The 20,548-nt window shown below is 41.2% G+C and overlaps 1 protein-coding gene across 2 annotated transcripts in view; it reads right to left on the bottom strand.

Annotated features, from left to right (window-relative positions):
- ARHGAP28 (Rho GTPase activating protein 28) overlaps positions 1-18,833 on the bottom strand; it is a 77,327-nt gene extending 58,494 nt beyond the window's left edge. For both annotated transcript variants that reach the window (XM_054815286.1, XM_054815287.1), the window contains exon 1: positions 18,539-18,833. In XM_054815286.1, the coding sequence (XP_054671261.1) occupies positions 18,539-18,669 (131 nt within the window). In that variant the 5' untranslated portion in view covers positions 18,670-18,833. The remainder of the gene's footprint in view (positions 1-18,538) is intronic.
- Between the last annotated feature and the right edge of the window lie 1,715 nt (positions 18,834-20,548).

Raw genomic sequence — 20,548 nt, 5'->3', positions numbered from 1 at the left:
CTGCTTGTTTCCAGCTTTTCTTTCTCAGTCCCTCTCACACTTGCACAATTCCAGCTGGGAGGCCTGAGGACACCAGCCGTGTGACAATGTCACAGGTTTCATGTGGTCCTGCAAGATAATTATCTGACAGTTATTTCCTCTTGCAACACTCTCTCTTGCATCAAAGTGCTTCAGCTCCCTGTTGTTGATGTAACAACTGGTACTGACCCCAGCGACAGTGGTTTCACCAGCAGGGCTTTTTTGGCATAGGCAAGACCTGAGAAAAATGCTGATTATGACTAACAGAAAGCGCTGGATCAGAGAGAGAAAAAATTCAAGATATTTGATAAGAGATGGTGTTTTGAAAAGGCTTTCCTGGCAGCACTGTCAAAACTGCAGTAACAGCCTCCTTTGCCAGCTGTTGGAACAGCAGGCAGCCCTCTTCAGATGCTCTGATGGATGAGTGTTTCACACGGTCCTGGTTCTTGTTTTTCTGGAGATCCACGTGAGTTGAGAGGGCAACTTACATCTTATAAGACGTGCATTATTAACTTACTTAGTAGTGGGTTATGGCAGATGGGAAAAAGCATCCGTTTTAAAGGGGGAGCAGTGAAATCTGACAATGTCACCCACACATATACAAGTGCTATCTGATGAAGATGCCTCTTGCCCCTTGCCCCAGCAGCATCCATGCCGGGGGTGCAAGAGACCTGCTGGGAAATCCCATGGGGACACGTCTTGGTAGGGCTGCAGTGCTGTGTCTAGTATTCTGGCCCAATTCCAGCGTACATCAAGGCCTGTTTACGGTACTCGTGAAATTTCAGTCTGCTCCTCACGCCACCTCTGCTCATTGCATTTGTTTCTGTGTGCTGTGAAAATGCTGTTGTTGTTGTTATTATTATTACTATTATTATTATGCACTGGAGGTGTGAGTCAGAAGCAAAAGCCTCCTGGGTGCTGTGCTTTGTACCAGCTACACTGAAAATTGCTGTTTACCATCAAGAGCCTGCAGCCCACCTCTGCCCATGCGGAGCACTCTGCTCTCTGGCCATGTCCTGATTGCAGTTCAGGCAGAAAATGTTGTTTTATAGCCCTAAGATAGCTACATTTCAGAGGTGGAATTGCTTCTTTCTCACTACATAAACTCAGAAAGAACTATAACAACAACAAATCAGAGTTTTTCCCATATTCAATTACAGGGCAATTTTAAAGCTTGGGTGCTACGAGGCATAGCACTTTGGTCCAGTGAAGAATTATTTCTAGCCTAGCAGGGTATGGACATATGTATGAACATACAAGGCCTTAATCTAATCAGTGATCCAGGACTATACTTTGTCTTTTTCAAACCCTAGGCCAATTTTATAACTGAGGAAAAGAGGTAAATATTTCCTTTATTTTTGTTTTTCTTTCTAGCAGGCTGCTTCGAAAATATAGCAGCTATTTGAAGATGGCCGGAGGTTTGCAATGCTGGTAATATTTTGTTGTGGGGGAAGTGGAAAGCGATCAGGGGGCAGGTGAGGGGTGGTGTTCCTGGGGAGTGTGGTTTTCCACATGGCTAAAATGCTGAGTGTCTGCATTTCGGTACCACAGCTGATGCACCGCAGGCGACTAACACACACCGCACACATACACACATGTACAAATGCACAAATGAGAACGGGAGAGACCAAACCATAGCAAATATGTACTCTTCAAGGATTTTTAAAGCATTGAGTAATGATTAGCTGATAGGGGAATTATGCAGCCTGACCCTGAAACTAAAACCTTTAGCAGACTTGCCATGACAGCAAAAAGTGTCTCTGCTTGCTTTGTCATCCCCTTCTCATTATAGTCTTCAGACTGGCTACAGATCTGACTATAAAATTTGAAAATTTGCTTAGGATTTGTAATTTACAGCTGCTCTTCGCAAAGATTCACTGTTATTGGGAAGAGATGGAAGTTGAGTGCACTGAAGGTGCACCTTGTGGTGACAGCCACGTTTAGAGTTATCGACTTGAAGTATTTCATGCAGTGTAAGCTGTCAGGCACACCACGAGTACTGGTTTTCTAGGGATTTCTTTGATTTGATTTAACAGCCCATTGCCCCTTTGGAATATATGCTGACAATGCCTGAGAATTTATTGCATGGTCTCTCTTCTCCTTTGAAGTTTTTCTTTTTCACAGGTTGAGCAAAAGGAATTTTGAATAACTCCAGGTAGGACCTTAGTTCAGGATAAAATATTGTCCCCTGGAGTTTCCTCAGAGCTGGTGGCTTATACTGGAGTTTCCATAGTGGGTAACCAGTGGTTTAACCCTGCTTGGCACTGACTATTCAGAATAAAAAAGAAAAAATATGGGAGTTGGATTGGGATGGGGAAGGAAAAGTCTCGGTCAGAAGTGCCAGGGAAAGAGCTGGAAAGTTTTTTTCTGCAAATCAGAAAAAATAAGCAAGGGCTGATTCCCGTGAGGTGCTCAGCACATTGGCCATGATCCAGTAAAGCACTTAACATTAAGCTTACTCTGGAGAGTACCATCAGGAACGGCCTGAGCACTAAGTACCCGGCAGGATCAAGCTCCAAATGGGGACCAGACATAAACCAGATGGCATTATGTTAGTTTTGCCATATTAATAAGCTCTTTGGTTTGCATTTTAATCTCTCTGTCTCTTATTTTCCCCATTCTTGCTTTGCCTTTTCTATAAAATAGTCCGTATATGCACTGGGAGAGAAGGGCAATGTACTGAAATTGCCCCTTATCAGTTTTTCACAAGCATGGGGTTAAAGCAGGACCTAGGAAAACTGCTGCTCGGTTTTAACTTAAATCAGCAGTGCTTGAACAAGGCCCATCAGGAATTTGGAGCTGCTGAAGGAAGGCAAATGCTGACTCTGTCCTCTAATGAGCTCCCCAAACCCATGTGGTGAGTGTGCCGTTGCGTTTGAGAGCACAGGCACCTGCATCAGAGGTTATTCCAATGCCTTGGGAGTTTTTTGAGATGGGGATGGGGCAGGAAGGATGGATGAGCAGGGACAACGGGAGACAGCGCTCTGCCTGTTCATAAACTGAGTTCAAGCTGAACTGAAGCGAGACTGCTGCTGCTCAGCACTCACTCATCCACTGAGGTCACCTGCCAGAAGGCAGAGGGAAGAAAATAAAACCCTAGTTGCTGCTTTGTTTTTTTAAACCAGCTCCTGGCTTTTCACTTCTTCCTTTCCAACACAGTTACAACTATCTCCAGAACTTCCTCAGACCTGTGATTTGTGCAAATGCCAGCTTTTACATGGATGTTTTTGAAACCGAGCGCTGCCTGACTGGAAGCCGTCCTAGTTGGAGCGGCTTTCCTGCAGGGAGGGCACAGCGAGCAGCCGAGGTGGGACGCGTGCCTCTGCCTCTGCGCTGCCGACGCTGCTGACTCTCGAGACAGGCTGCAGGCACCACTTGTGCTGGAGCTGTGCGTGCATGTGCGTTGTGCAGTGGGACTTAAGAGGAAAGTTCTGTGATCATTTTAGCATTCGGGCAACTGGAAAAGGAGCTGACAGAGGCGCCAGGCTTTTGCTTTCATGACTGCATTAATCTTCTCCTGGCCTTGGAGAGAAATTTTAGATGAACTTAGCACATGTTCCCAAAGAGCTTTCTTTCTCAAAGTGATTTGTGCTGTGGATCCTGCACTGATGAATGATAATGCCAGTGAAGTGGCCAATATAAATCAAACTTCGCTCAATAATCATTCTAGTAAGGATGCCTGATGCTGTGGTGTTATTTAAGTAGTTGACAGTCGACTACCATGGCCCAGAACTTTTGAGATACATGGATTAAAAAAATGTTTTTTTCCTATCTCAGAAGTTGGTGGTGGGGACACCAGGAAGCACTAATGCCCCTTTTCTCATATCTATGTTTCACCCAAACAAATTTCTTTCTTAGGTGTAGTTATTGAGTTCTTTTGGTCCAGGGGAAAGAGGTTCAGATGCATATCATTTTAAGAACTAAGACAAATAAGGTTATTGCCACTATCATGTGAAAGTTTAGTCCATGACAAATGTCGCATAATTCAGAGTTATTCTGCCATGAAAGAGGTAAAAGCCTAGTTAAGTTACTTTTTATTTGCCTCATGCTAAAAGCAGGTCCCTGGACAGTTACAAAAGCTCACAGTGTAAGTGGCGACTTCTTAAGTCATCCCAAATTGCTTGTGTTTCTGAGTCCTAATAAACTAGGAGGGAATGAAAGTAGTTTGGAGATAGCTGACTACCAGACAGCATCCATGGCCTTGTTGGGAATTTGACAATATTTTTTGATCAAACAAGGAACAAACTGAAACTAAGCCATTTTGTATTTGTGAACTGCCTATTCCTCTAAAGTTTCCTACAGAAAATGCTCACATAGACGTCACGGCTCCAGGAGGTACATGAGTCTGTGGTCAGCTGTTTTGTTTGTTTTTTCCTACACTTTATGTCCTTATGTCAGCCATAGGCAGAGCTACAGTTCTGAAAACTGACAGGGAAAGTTTTTTGACCTCACTGTAACACTTTGAGGCAATGATCTGAGCTGGGAGATCCATCAAGAGGACCTCAGAGCACCCCCTGGCACATCCCACAGTCAAGCTTAGAGGTTGCCTGAGTCTGCCTTTCATGAGCAACTGGACAACACAATTAATTCCCCCAAGTGTCCATCTGTGACAAAAGTAAAATTCAACAATTTTATATAGAATATTTCTATATGAAGCAGAATATGAATAATAATGTATTAATTGGACCCAGTGAACACTGTAGGAAACACAGGGCAAGTGCTACTAAGAATAAGTTTATGGTAAATTTTGTGTCCAATGAAAATTAGACAAATACAGCAACTCAAAGGAGCCATAGAGTTGCTCTCGTTATCTTGTCATTAGGGTTAAAACCAGCCCATCCACCAAAAGGTGTTCAAAGTGCTTAGAAGTGCTTAGAAGTAGAGCAAATCAGAAAACTTTCTATGGTACAGGCAGTAGAAGTGTATAAATCAAGAATTTCCACTCAAGATCTTATCTGGTTGGTTTCTTCATGCAAAATAAACAAATCTCATTTTCGTTAGGCAAACACTGGATTGTAGCATGAAGTCACAGCTAACCAAAAAGTTATTCTCTTATCATAATTTCCAGGGAAGCAGGACTTTCCTATTTACATATTGTATAGGATAATAGTCAGAACTCAAATACAGTGTAATAAATAATTTGACCATAGGCATTTCAAGGGTTGCATCAAAGAAATGTACAGACTTGACCTTTCAACAAACTTCTCCCATTATACCTGGTATGAACATGTATTTTCTTATGCTTTCTTTGTTGAAATGCCTAGTGAGATCAGTGTGTTTCAGTTACTTGTTTAGACTTCTGAGTAGCTATTTTGATTTCAAAATCAATATTTAATATTCTACTCATGAACTTTCTTTTCCACGTAATGCAATTACAGAACTTTTCAACAGCTTTGATTTCAACAAGTGCATGATTAAATCAGTAATTTAAATAAACCACCACATCAAGACTAAATGTTGAAGTCGAGATTCATTTTAAATAGGCTTCAACTAAAGAATTTTGTATGATCTTTCATCTACTTTCATCATGGTTTTGGTCTATCTTTCACTTCACTACTTAGTAATGGAACAGTGTATATACTCAGCAAGATCTCTTCCAATGCTGTCAAACATATCTCATTTTCAAAGACTGACTAGCCAAGTTTTGTTTCATGACAAGACAAATGCAAAAAAACCCCTCTTCCGTGTAGCAAAAGCATTCACATGAAAGGATGGTTGTCATAAAAGTAGATTTTAGATGTTTACTTTTTACTTATGTACTTCTTATTTCCTTAACTAATTGACACTCTATCCTTGAATTTTGAGTTGCTTTAGATTCTTTTAATGATTGGAAGATTTATTGGTTCGGCTTCTGATTGGTTGTTGTATTATTTTATTTTATCTTTGCATAAGCCGCACATTCTGAAAATATGGATAAGATGACATAAATCTCCACCAATCTTTTTATCTTAGGCACTTAAAAATTGTATTTCTATGCATTTAAATTGATGTCTATAATCAAAATCAATTCAACGATTCATCCCTAGAAGGCACAACATCGACTGCAAAGACCAAAATACTTTCCGTGTATTCAAAATCTATAGGACTTATTGCAAAACCACAAAAAAGGAACTCATCAAAAGTCAAAAGTAATATCAAAAGCATAGAGAATATTATGGGTAGAGGAAAAAAAATCCCACAGCTTGATACTTACAGAATTTCTTAAACTCTAGTCACTTCTTTCCAGCTGCTGCCCAGAGGATAGCTGTGCATGAGGCAGAGACGCAAACAGTACATCCTTTGTTACCTGTCCACACGGCTATTTGAAGTCTGCTAAGGAGCAAACTTCTCAGCAGTTACATAACGACAAAATAACATGAAGGAAAAACACATACATGATTTTGTATCAGCTCTTTTGCTTTCTGCACAGCAATTCCCATGAAGACTGCAATGTGGAATACTTTTTTGCTGTTAGTATTGCTCACTTTGAGTTTTTATAGTTGCTTGGAGATCTGCATCATTGTATTTGATTTCAGCTAATCAAGCATACAAATGAACAGGAATGCAGACACACAGCACTGTAAAAAACACAGAAGGAAGTTTTTTCAAAGAAAATCCCTCTATTAGGCAGTGGTTCCAGTGATGCAATGAGAATAGGAAGGAAAGCCTGTGTTACTTCATTGTTTTGTTTGGATTTTGGGGGCCAGTGCTAACTTGTGATAATATTTCCATTCGTAATTACATTTCTCTGAGGGCAATCCAAAAAAGTGACTGTGATGAATCTAGTAGGAAAAATATCCCATTAAACTTGCTAAGTTTTTCCATCATGAGTGACCATTATAGAATTGCCCCACTCAATTATCTTTCCTGTGTAGTTCAGTAGCTTCTGGATAAGTTTATTGGTTTTTATCAAAGTCCAATAAATGCACAAAGTGGATTCAACAGAAATGTAATTACAGAGAAATTCAATAACTGATTCATCCCTGTGAAGAATTTATGAGTTTTTAAATAAGAGAATGGAGTGAATAGCATGAATGACGCAAAAGAAGCACTGCAACATATATCAAGGATGTAAAGTTTGTTGCAGGGACATCTAGATCTTTAGAGACAAGCCCAAAGCCTACTGCTGCCAAGAGGAGTTTTGGATTTGACCTTAAATGTTGTGAGATGTCAATTACATTCGTAATCCAAAGATTCAACTTTCTACAACCTCCACAGTTCAACAGTTAAAGCAAACATGTCCTCTCTACAGACATGACTTATCTGATCGGCCCAGCACACCACATAATTCTAAACAGGATTTTCCAGGTGGCATGTACAAAGCACTGTATCGTCTTTCTGGCTTTAGGTAGCATGATTTAAATGTGAGAAAGGACAGTGGTGGCAGAAATGTTAGCTTAAGCAAACAGGATTTTTTCCTTACATCCAAACATAAAATGCACAGTGCAATTTTGCAAAGTGAACAAATTATTTTCATCAAATGTAAAATATATATTGAAGATTATGGAGTTTCCTCCCCTTCTGTAAGAATATGTCACTCCTCTCACCGTATGTAAATATGTGTTGTTCATTGTTTTCCCTGAGACTTACTCATCACTTTCAAGTGATCTTCAGAAGATGCTAAATTTGGTCTGCTGTAACCATATTATAGAGCATTACTCACTTTATAGGTTGTCACAAATGATGGAAAAGTGGTATTAAGTTTGTAACAAAATATAGATCACAGAAAAACCCAGGAAAATAAATACTGAGCTTATTATCTTCAGCTATACCAGTTGCTTAAGTATATTGACGTCAATGAATGTTGCAAGACCCCGTGAAGATGGCCAAAGCCATAAATAAGCATTTTCTGTAAAGATATCAGAAAAACTCTTCCCACTATCTATTATTTTCCTGGCTGTTTCTGGTACCTGTTGCAAACTGCTTTACTTAATTTAAAAGATGAACACAATACTAAGTTTAAAGTATTAAGATTGCCTGTCAAATGTTATTGCTACTGCTATATCCAATGAATACACGGGATGTGGATATCTGTGGGCTTTAGGGTAGACCCACAGATGCATATAATTTCAGAGTTTGGTTCCTTTCTATTGTTGCACAGCTTGAGGTCCCCTTTGGCTTGGATGAAATATAAAATCTATCCCAGTGATGGAAACTCATCACCAATAGTCTCAAAAGAGGTAACTTAATCTAGCCGTCCACTCCACTGATATAATTAGGAATGCACTTTGTCAGCCTTTGAGGGTTTAACTACAGCTGGCTGGGTTCAAGGCAGTCTGAGAAACCAATCTGTTCTTAGTAACACCATCTCCTTCACAGAATTACAGACATACTTTCAGCAGATATACCCAGCTAACTGTTGAATGATGTTTTTCCACCCACTCATGCAGTGGTCAATGTCTTTTTCAGCATAAATGAAGCCCTGGATCAATGCCATGAAATGATTCAGAAACCAAAGGCTGAACTGACAGCTCAGGAATAAAGGTTATAAACCTTATTTACAGTGTCTGAACATGGCTCAATTCAGCTTCTGAACATCATCATATTCCTGATCCAGCTGATGAGATTTAATTAGAAAAGAGTTTCTAATGGATAATCGGATGCTGACTGGCCTATCTATGGTTTAGGAAATAAAAGATATTTTAGGCTCTATTCTCTAGGAAAATCAGAACTCTACTCTTCACATGAATTAGCTAAGTTAGGGGAAAAAAGATCTAACCTAATAAAAATTTAAAATCTTCTTTAAATGTATTCGTCAGGACTACTTCTGGCTCCCTGCTGTACCCTTGACTCTTCTGCTGGAGTCTGCAGGCGTTCAGATGATGAATACATTCATAGTATTGTCAATAAACTTTTCTAACTGAATATCACAAGCACCACTCCTTTTTCATGTGTTTTGCTCTGGTGGAAATCTGATATGCGCACATGATTGAGATATTCTGTTATGGTTCAAGTAAGTTGGATAAAGTTTTCCCTCCAGCCTGCAAAATATTTGAGAAAAATGCAGTATAGCTTTCCACCTATTTGCTTTAAACATCTAGACCTGAAAATACCCAGCCTAACCTATTAATCAGCAGAGTGGCCTGTTCAGAAAAAAACATACCCTTTTTTTTTTTTCTTTTTTTTTTTTTCCTTTCTTTTCTTATCAGTCCTGAAGCATTAGTCTAAACACTTTGAATTCCAGCCTTCAAGGTTCCACCTACGGCAGTGTCAGTGGGCCGGGCACAGGCTGCCTTGGGCCCTATAGCTGCAGTAGCGCAGCGCTGCGTCTGATTATTGGCTTGGGCAAAATGCTGCTCTCACATCGCTGTACAGCTCCTGGACCTGGGCAAAGGGAAGTTGAATTTGCCAGTGGCCACCCCATAAAAAGATGTCCTGAATTCCTGTGTTATAATTGTTATGTGGTAATCATGAAATTCACTAAAGCTATGGATTTATTACCTTGCTGTTAAACCTTATAGTGTCAGACTGAACGTTTTGATTTTTTCACTGGTGTATTTGGTTCCTTTTTGCCTGTAATATAGATTTTCAATTGGTGTCAGGATATAGGCATCACAACTGGGCTTTACATACACATAGTACACAAATTTCAGTGTCCTGTGCCTGAGAGAAAAAAAAAAAGGACTGCGAATAATACAAAAAACCAATACACTGCCTTCTTGCTTCAGTAAGTCTCCATGTAAGTAGGAGAAAATTAACTGTGGAAAGTACAACTTATTGTGTCCTTTAGAATTCTTGATAGCACTAACTGTTAATTATAGACATCCTCATTACCCACATGAACGTCATACCCGTGTTTGAATCTGGAAAGAGAAAATGGGCCTCCAAGGACATCCTATGACAATAAACTCCCCGTACAAATGGGCGATTTCTTACAACTACAGTGACTCGTTGCATGGCACGTAATGTAATTAACTGCAGATTTACTTGTGTTCAGCGTAGTCTGAGGCAAGCTGGTTTGGTTTCTGTGGTCTTACTGCATTGCGGAATGTGACACAGTTAACTTCAGGCCTGGCTTAGCTAAGTCTTATAAAAAAAATCAATAGTTAAAAAAAGACATAAGAGCTGGAGCCCATTAAGGATGAAATGCATCATGACCACACAAAACAGCTGCAGAGTCAATGTCCCTCCCAAAAATCTGTGGTGTGCTTCCTAAATACAGAACATGGTGGTCCTGTATGTTGAAGAAAGCTTTTCAAAAATTGATGTAGTAGGTTCCTTTGTTTGTTTATTTTTAATTGCCACTCTTCATCAGAGGCAACAGATGGCTTGAAGAAATACGCTTGAAGAAGATTCCAGTTGATTTTTGAACTGTGGGTTAAGTCATTCTAATGTTTGCCGTATATACTGTGAATTGCGATGATACATGGGTAGCCTTAAGCTTCATGTTCTATCTATGGACTTTTGCATATTGTATACACATGTAAATAAGAATAAATCAATATTTCAAGAAACCTCACATTTCCAGTAATGTTATCCTTACATTCTCATGGTTTAGCTAGCTGAAAGAGAGAAGGAGGGAAGCAAGCAAGCAAGCAAGGCAGCTTCAGGGATTGCAACAGATCATTGGGAATTATGGGGAAATGCGTCCTCTGAGTGGAAGATGTAAGAAGGAACTTATACGAGGCGGACACAATTGTTTCAGCAGGAGACTAAAGATTGCCACATATTTAAAAGACCACTCTCCTGTGCTTGGGCAGCTGTCCCTGCTTCCTTCTACCCACCCTCTCTCCAAAAGCAAGTACTTTCAATGTGAAATCCTGCTGCAGCCTGAGTACAAAGACTTCCCTTGTCTCTGTTCATCACGATAAGCTTACTGTTTCCTTTCACTTCCTTGCACATGCACGATCTGGCCACCATCTGGCCCAGAAATGGCCAAGGACAGCCAAGCCTGCAAAACATCTTCAGAGAATGCCCTAGGCTCCCCTGCTCCATGTTTCACCTGTAACTACAGCGAAGATTTTATATTCATCTCTGGTACATCCAGACAAATATTTAGAATTGGAGTTTTCAAAATATTTGAATAGCAGAGGGAAGTAATGCAAAAGGAAGAAAAGACTGGTCACTATTATGTTTTAATTATCTAAGACTTCATACTGACGTGTTATTCTGTAATAATCCTATTAAACAGGAAGTCAGCCTAAGCTGAGACAAGAGACAGCATAATCAGATCATGCTTTATAAGCAAAGTTATTGACAAAAAAATCTGAGTTCTGATGGCTTGATCCCATTTCCACTGAATTCAGAGGTAAAGCCTCCATTACTACACCTAAGTATCCATTAACTCGGTCCATGTGTATAAACAAAGCTCATATCCCACTTGATGTTCCACTGCAGGAGTTATTATTGACCTTTTATTAGACTGGAATAGAAAAAAGAGCATTTCATGTTAGACTGAATGCTACAGCTATCCAGTTCTTGCTCTCGTACTAAAGTTAACCTTAAAAAGGATCTGATATTCTCACTTTTAGATTCCCTCTTGACCACTAGGTATGATTATCATGGGGTCAGAAGATAAGCCTAGAAGAGATTTGGATCTGAGCTTTCATCAGCCAAAGAAAGAGAAACTAATAGGGAGGAGGCTGTCCATCACCATACCTAGGGTTTGCATAGACTAACCCACAGTCTAGGTAACTGCGGACTCTGATGTCTGCAGGGGTGTTGTTAGTGAGGAACCTACTACTCAGTGAGTGAAATTCAGGCCTTGTATAAGTTTGTTATTCTCTGCCCAAATCTGTCCATTGGGAAGCTAGTATTTTGCTGCTCATGATATGCTCAGAGCAACTTCTGCAGAAAGAAATGTTATAAAAGGCTTGTATAGTCCTCAGGTAGAAATTCAATAATGGCAACACTTTGTGGCAGAGATTTCTGTCTCTCTTTCGTTCAGCCTTCTATTGTCTAAACATCCAACATAGGTCCATCCTAAACTGGATGATTTCACACATCTGAAAATCCCACAGGCTTACAGCAGCCGAGTATTGCATGCACATAACGTCCTGAATAAGAAAACATAACGGTTTTCAAACGAACAAGCTGATAATGGGCTCCTTGCTCCAGTGTTTGTTCCGCTCTCCTCAGAGACCAGAGGCTCTGGCAGTGTCTGGAAAGTTAACAGATACAGGCAGGGGAAGAAATTAATTACAGAGATGAGGGATCCCTCACAGAGCATCAGTCTTTCCCTTGCATTAATTACAAGGGATGCCAACTCAAGCCGTTCTGCTGACCTCTGCTAAAATAGTCGTTCAGAGTAACAGGAACTCTTTCTCAAACAACTTGTCTTTTAAACCATTTCAGATTTGACTTCAAAATCACCACTTACACATCATTCCAAAACCCATTGCCACATGTTTCTGGTGGGACTCGGGGGTCAACTGTAAATGGCCCCAGCACACAAAGTCCTTTGGGAGACATTTCTTTTCTCACTCCAACTCCTTTGATTTTGCACGCAAAGAGGAGAATCAGATCATACACCTGTGAAGGTGGTCCTTCTCCAGTCCCTTGCTCCCCTCTTCCTCCCACCCCCTTCAGTGTCCTGGCACATACAGTAGGACTTGAAAGACCACGATGGGGACTGTTTCCACCAAGAGAGAAAGGAGGCAGGCAAAGGGGCCAAAATCCTAGATAGGATGCCTGGCGTCGGTCACCAGCTTGGGATGTGACTCTGGGCACTCTTCTCCCAGATTCCCTCCCATGCTCTTTCAATGCACTCACCATGGTGGTACCTGAAGGCTGCACAGAGCACAGTCCCACCCTGGCGGCAGATGTTCTGCCTGCCAGCCTTGTTCTGTCGCGCTGCCTGGCCAGCTGGAGCAGAGCACTGCAGTGGGCCAAGTGGCTGCTAGTACTGTGGTTAGCCAAAATCCAGGATGTTAACTTGATATTGTTTGCTATGGATACTCCTCACTATTTCAGGATGTGATTCTATATTTGTACAGTGCTAACCAGATGCTTTTCAGATACTGTCCTAGCTAGGACTTTTACTAGTGTTCCATAGTCATGTCTTGCAGTTCCCACAACTGCACGTTTTCCACACATTTACACTGAATTATTTTGATCTATGCAAAAATAACACTTCACGGTTCTTGATTCCTGGCTGTTTGTTATGCCAGTGCTGTCAGTCTGCCAGATGCAATCTGAAGGTGTCTGTGCAGGGCACGCAGGGCTCTCAGGTCCTACGGTTTTTTTGTGGTCAGCTCCAACCCTCGTGTAATCAGAGATAAGTGACTTAGTTAAAAATGAATGGGGCAGCTGGCTAAATGCTCAACCAAACAAAATGATCAAAGGGACAGTGCCAGATGTTTTCCATCAGCTCTACATATGGAGGTACCAGGGAGAGCAGCAGGAGCACCAAACTAAAAAGAAACCAGAGAAGCCAACTCTAGTTTCAACCATAACATGAGGAACTGGCTATAAATACTACATTCCTCAGTGAGGCTCCCAGAGGACATTCTGTAGGTATTTCTAAAACCTACAGGAAAAGCGTGTCTACTATTGTCTGACTTTGTTATATGCATCCTCCTGGTAAATGTTTTATAAAGAATTATCACTCAGCATCTATAAAAATATGCATTTAAAAATCCTATTTTAGAAAGCTACTAGAATTTATAAAAAGCGTTTTTCTACAAAACATATTTTTTGCCCAACTTGTCTCAGTAGTCTTTTCTTAGACTATTGTTTTGTGGGATTTTCTTTTACCGCTTTTAGTACATTTTAAAATTTTAATTTCATAGGTTTTGAGTCCAAGTTACTGCAAGAGGCCCAAGTCATTTCAAGATTTACTGTGGAAAAGGAGCCAGCTTTTTATTTTTGTCTTCTCGGGAAGTTTATGGTAGAGTGAGATAAACATCCAAAATAGTTAAGGTTGTTTATCCTGCATCACTTAGAAGACATTCTTGACATCACTTGTATACAACTGAACAGGGGAGCTGCTCAATCAGCACTGACAGAAATTAAACCCAGATCACCCAGCCTCAGGGCATACAGACCTTACTTTGGTGTGATAAAATCTGCTTCTGTTGGGAGAAAAACAAGCCAAATTTTTGGTGTGTAAGGGCTCCTTTTCCAGTTTTATTTCAATCATTATTTTGGGACACTTTATCTCACCATGACATATCTCTATAGTGTCTTGGGGCTTGCAAGAGGGGGTGAATATTGCAAAAGGATCTGGTGCGATGCTTGTCCAGTGTAATGACTTTACTATTGGCCCCAAATCTGCAAGTGTTAGACTTGGAGAGCAGGGATCCTGGAAGCTATCAGCAGGGAATTCAAGGCAACATAGAAACTTCACAATTTTTTCCTGTTCTTTTTTGACTCTGTAGTTTAACGATGCCTGCCTGAAAGTCACTCCCTGACAGTAGGAGGAGGGAGACATCCTGAACATGAAGAGGTTGGAAAGGCATTTCCCTGAAACAACTGGAAGTGCCAGACTTGCCCTTGGGTAGGGGAGAAGCAGAGAAGGGGTCTTGGCTGCCTTGTTCAGTGGTGCTGAAATCCACTTTGTCCTTTACCTATGCAGCATGCTCCTAGCTTTGGTAGTATATATGCAGGTCTTTGCAAGAGTATTGATTATAGAGATGTTTATTCCGTGTATAAATCGCATGATGTGCCCTTTAAAAGCCGCTCTAAACCCATTCTGCAGGATCAAAGCATGTGAACATGCTTTTTCTTTCCTCTGATTCTTATCTCATGCACATTTAAGCGTAAGCCACTTATTGCAGTGGTAATATCTGTGATTTGCAGTGCAGGATGAGTTCTTTGCTGGTAGATGTACTAGTAACAAATGGGCTGAGGAACTCACTAACTCTCCTAGTTGAGTCAAGGAAAGCTTGAGCATGACTCACTTAGGAATGCTTTGTACTCCCCTAATTGCATAATTACCTTAGAGAGCTCACTGGCCATTTGGCATAGAGGTCATGCCTGTTTCCTCTGAGCACAGGAATAACTCCTCCTAGCTTCTCCTAGCAGGATAAAAAGGAGGTGTGAGGAAGACATGTGGCTATGCCCCCACTTTTCCTCTGTATAATCCAGGAGCGGTATTTGTGCACAACTACAAAGTCCTTCGTTCTCTGAAGTGAGGATGGAAAAGTTGACCATTACTTAACATAAATCAGCACTTTCGCCTTTGCACTGAAACAGTATCTGTATTGAAAGGGATAGTGTGATATTCTGGGGTGTTTGGTACTGGTACTTATGACATCTGAGTTCTAATCAATGGGATTAAAAAAAAGTGAGGGGGATGCCACAGGCACAGGAACCTTCCCCACTATAATCATATGCCATAGAGTTAGTCTAACTGCCAAGCAAAGAAAACAGAGCTCTCTCCAACGCTTTGTTCTCAAAAACAAAAAGAAAAGATGTGAATAATATAAATGCTATCAACAATTGCAATCATGCAAAGCAGGTGACAAGCGAAGTGAAGGGACCTGAATGCCCCATGAGAAAAATGGAAAATGAACTCGCTAGTTGCATTAACTGAAGTAAAGGAAGATTTGGCTGGAGAATTTTCCTGGACCTCTAGCAAACTCAACAGTGCAGTTCACCAGTGGAACTGGTAAAGTAAGTCAGTCTGCAAGATGGAACAAAAGGAGAAAGATAGAAATTAATTATATAGATAGCTGAGGAGGACATATTTAAGTATTGCTATCTTTAGTCCCCTGGTGGTCTCTTGTTCTGGAGAATGGCTGGACTTTGTGGTCCCTCTCCTTAACCTTTTTATTAACGTAAACCAACAGTAAATTTGGAAGATAGAATTCTCCATTGCAGATTGGTGACAGCATCACTATATAGTCGAACTTTCAACCTGCTCTCCTTTTCATTACACCTATGAATTTACCATCCTTCATTGCACACTGATGCATCTTCATTTAGAAGCAGCTAAGGCACATCTTCTCCTGTCCCCCTTACAGCCCACCAGCTAATATCCCCTAAGATATAATGGGGTATATACGCTCTTCTCCCACTGGGCTTATGAATTGAAATACCTGTGGCTGCTATACTTCATGCTGATGCTAATGCTGCTGGTGAACGTTTTAGACACGCGCCCAGGATGCTGCCTGATTGGCCCCTCAAGAGTTGTAGATGGATGATTAGTGTAAACTTTGGTGTCCATGGGCTTCTCAGCTGTGTACTTGGATTGGCAAAGGTGTTTAAGATTGCTCATTTGTTTAGAGGTTCATGATGGTTACTTAAACCTTTCCTTCTCTTTTATCAGCATCTTATTTAAATAGTGGGAAGCAGAGCAGTTTAGTGCCGACTGAGGCTGCATTAGCTTCCCCTTTCTGCGAGAAACCTCTGCTTACAAGGTTCCCAAAGTGAAAGTGTTTGCAAGAGAAAACATAGCTGGGAGACAGTCACATCCAAATCTGGCTCTGGTGAGTGGAGCTGTTCTGTTGAGATAAAGGGAGCATCACTCCAAAGCAAAAGAAAAGTTTTGGGGAGAGAAAAGAAAATGAAAGATCTTGATTCCTAAGCTGAAACAGAACTGGTCAGCAGTTTATCAAATTGAGGGCTAACATCCAAGACTGAGTCTGTTCTCACAGATAAATATATGAAGTATGGACTTCATCAGAGCTATATCTAACTAAACCCAACCGAATGCAGAGGGAAGTTAGGCCCTGGTTCCCAACTGCTTTTGTTGTCAAACAAACAATAGACAACACGTCTGTTCGTTGCATGTTTTTTCAAATCACTCTCCTGGAGAGTCAAGGAATTCGCTTGCCGTAGTGTGGGTGGCTGCCTCAGGGATCAAGGAACACCAGACAGAGTCGATAGTAAAGCTTCTTGCATTAGTATGGCGGCAGAGGAAACCATACAGAAAATGCAGTCCAGGAAAGAGTTCTTAGAAGATGAAGTAGGGATTAAGCTAGAGCCTATTTTACCATTTGCTAAAATGCTCAGTGCGTTTGCCTTCATGGATTCTGCATTCCAGAGGACTGCATGCTGGGTTAATAAAATCCCTCTCTTGAACAGGCTTTGGAAACTCAGACAGTCACCGACTGCCCATATGGCAGAATTTGGCTATTGCTGTTAGACAGCTGCAGGAAGTTGAGCACAAGAAAGGGGAGAGGGCACCAAAATCTTATGGACACACAGACATATAGAGAGACACACGGCTTTGCCTCATGGCTGGAGCTTCCAAAATACATTCCTCATCAAAATGCTAGGATCCTCTTTTCTTTTTTTCTTTCAGGAACAGCAATTTGCACTTCTGCTTTTCTTAGGTGATACGTATGTGATTTAAACCCTCATACACCCTGAGCTTAAGTTTCAAGAGCATTTTAAAGCAATTAGCACACCTACAAGAAAAATAGCAAAACACCACATTTCCGTTGCTCACAGACTCAAAGGGAGATTTCAGTTTAGCATTCTTCCTTGGGGAAGAAATGACATGCTCCCCACTAAGCCAATGCCAAACCACTTCTCTCTGTTTTGAGTAGCAAATTACATTCTTACTGCATTTTAAAGCCCAGACTGTGTTTCTTTTCTTAACATGAAATTGTGTATTTTGGTACTGCTCTCAAACAACAGTTTAAGAGAACAAAGGAGTTATCTTTATGAGACAGTCAGGGAAATACACAAAGAACAGGAAGATACAGCTAACCTAAATAATGACATTGAAAACAAAATAGCTATCAGGCTATAAATAAACAATATGAAGTAAATATAATTATTTTTATTAAGAGAAGACATGGACTTAATTCCTGGGAATAAAGACATCTACTGTTTCCTCAGACTGTAGCTTTCATTATTTTCAGTCAAGCCACAGAATAACATTTCCTACTTTCTTCAACTTTTTACAGTATGAACTTTCATACGACTTCTTTTGGAGAAAATTGCAAACCCCAGACACGTATGTTTAGGAGAAAGGTCAGTTTTTTCTAAAACAATAAAACTGCCCAAACTGCTATTTTTGAACTGTGCAAATACATGCATTCTCACAGGGCAGGGAAGTACACATACACATAACTGCACTAATTAAGACAATACTTAGTTTCCTGCAACCCAAAGAAATTTTCTTATTTATACTAAGTCTTTAACGATGCAATCTCCCATTGTGTGTAGGAGGGTGTGCAAAGCAGCAACTGCAACTTCACAAAAAGGCAAGGGCTGTTTCTGAGCTGGTGGGTGAATGGGGAAGGAATTAAATAATCCTCCAAATGAAAGCCAGAATCAACTTTCTGAGCGCCAGACTCAGTCACTCCAGCCTTCTCCCTTTCCATAAAATGACCTGAGCAGAAGCCTGATTCACGTGCTTTTTTTCCTTGGGATTGTCTTGTTGAGTATTTTGGGCAGGAAACCGGCCTGATCTGTTGACTTACAAGATTTAAAACAAGCACTCGCGTTTCTCCCTCCCAGTCCTGACCAGCGGCACTGGGCTGAATCACTTCCCCGGTGGAGGCAAGAAACGTGCGAGAGCAAAGCGCTCGCGAAGTGGCCAAGCGATCGGGAAACGCTCTCGGACTGACATACAGTCAGAAAAAACCACAAACAACCCCAGTGACATGTCAGGGCATGGTACCGGTCCCCATCCCTCAGGCTTTACCTGCTGGTGGGCGAATGGCTGGGGGGGATGTCCTGCACAAAGCTCTGCTCCATGCCCGGGATCCTGGCCGGGCTGTGGGGATGGTAAGCTGTCAGGACCACGCTGCCCGAGTCCTTCATCTCCATGGTCATAGGCACATGTTGGCCCCGCTGCCGGTGACAAAGACAACCGGGGGGGTGCCGACGGGCCCCGACGGGAGGGCGAGTGGTCCTGTCACGAGTGAGAGCGCATGGCCTGTCTCCGTAGCAGCCTCTTGCCACCGTTTGCTGTCAGGAGAGCTGTGTAACTGAGACACGGCTCCTCTCCCTGTCAGGAAAGCTGAATTAGCATATATTCAAAAACACCGCCCACAAAACAACCCATGAGGAAGTTACTACGTTCCTAGGAAACTAGAAACCTGAGATAATCCTGCATGCCACCGAGCGACTGCTGGGAAAACTAACTTACTTACTTTCTTTCCTTTCTTTCTTTCTTTCTTTCTTTCTTTCTTTCTTTCTTTCTTTCTTTCTTTCTTTCTTTTTCTTTCTTTCTTTCTTTCTTTCTTTCTTTCTTTCTTTCTTTCTTTCTTTCTTTCTTTCTTTCTTTCTTTCTTTCTTTCTTTCTTTCTTTTCTCTCCTTCTCTCCTTCTCTCCTTCTCTCCTTCTCTCCTTCTCTTTCTTTCTCTTTCTTTCTTTCTTTCTTTCTTTATCTTTCTTTCTCTTTCTTTCTCTTTCTTTCTTTCTTTCTTTCTTTCTTTCTTTCTTTCTTTCTCTCCTTCTCTCCTTCTTTCTTTCTTTCTTTCTTTCTTTCTTTCTTTCTTTCTTTCTTTCTTTCTTTCTTTCTTTCTTTCTTTCCTTTCTCCTGCTCCTAAAATAGGCTCGACTAAGTGAAATTATTTGCTGGTTAAGCAGCAGGATGAGTGGAGAGCACTACTGAAACACAAAACGTGGTTTGGCAGAGCAGGGAGTCACATTTAAGGTGCTTACATGAGAGATTCAGAAACTGAGCAGGCTCTGCTCTGTTTAAATAATCAAGGAGCAGGAACTTTGATTTCCTACATGCCAGATCATTTTTGTGGCAGGGAACTGCACTTACTTTCTCCTGAAAACAGATTAAGCTTTCATTTTGCCTGATATGGCTGTGTACATAATGAGAAGGGCACTGGAAAATAGTGAATTATTTTTACAATAGTATGCGTTCATCTAGAGCGATCCCATAAATAAATACACTCCGAGGTGCTCGATACTTTTTCATGCTTGCGCTTGAACTTTCTGTGCTAATTGAATGTTTTTCTAGAATGGAATGGAATGGAATGGAATGGAATGGAATGGAATGGAATGGAATGGAATGGAAAAGAGAAGAGAAAAGAGAAGAGAAGAGAAGAGAAGAGAAGAGAAGAGAAGAGAAGAGAAGAGAAGAGAAGAGAAGAGAAGAGAAGAGAAAACTGGTTTGGGTTGGAAGGGACCTTAAAGACCATCTAGTTCCAATCCCCCTGCCATGGGCAGGGACACCCTCCACTAGACCAGGTTGCCCAAAGCCCCATCCAACCTGGCCTTGAACACTTCCAGGGAGGGGGCCTCCACAGCTTCTCTGGGCAACCTGTTCCAGTGCCTCACCATCCTCACAGTGAAGAATTTCTTCCTAACATCTAATCTAAATCGACCCTCTTTCAGTTTAAAACCATTAGCCCCCATCTTATCACTCCATGCCCTTGTCAACAGATTTCAAAAGGAAACCAGCAAGCAAAAATATTGGGGTCCAACTCTGGAATAACACCCAGAGAAAACTCTGTAGACAAAATGAGAAAACTCACACAGACTTTCATTTTCCTCTCCTACTTCTTCAGTGTTTGGGGTTTTTTTGAAAGAAATGTTTCTGATAAATGTCTATTCCTGAAAACTATTGTCCTGCATATAAAATCATGGGAAGGATGTTCTCAATTTTACTCAAAGAACCATAGCTCTCTGAGGCCCTTGTGAGCACGAGCGAAACACCAGCCTCTGCATCTTTGTCACATCTGCCAGCAGCACC

This window comes from Grus americana, chromosome 2, assembly GCF_028858705.1.
Source record: "Grus americana isolate bGruAme1 chromosome 2, bGruAme1.mat, whole genome shotgun sequence".
Classification (NCBI taxonomy): Eukaryota; Metazoa; Chordata; class Aves; order Gruiformes; family Gruidae; genus Grus; species Grus americana.
This window is presented reverse-complemented; position numbering and strand designations above follow the sequence as displayed.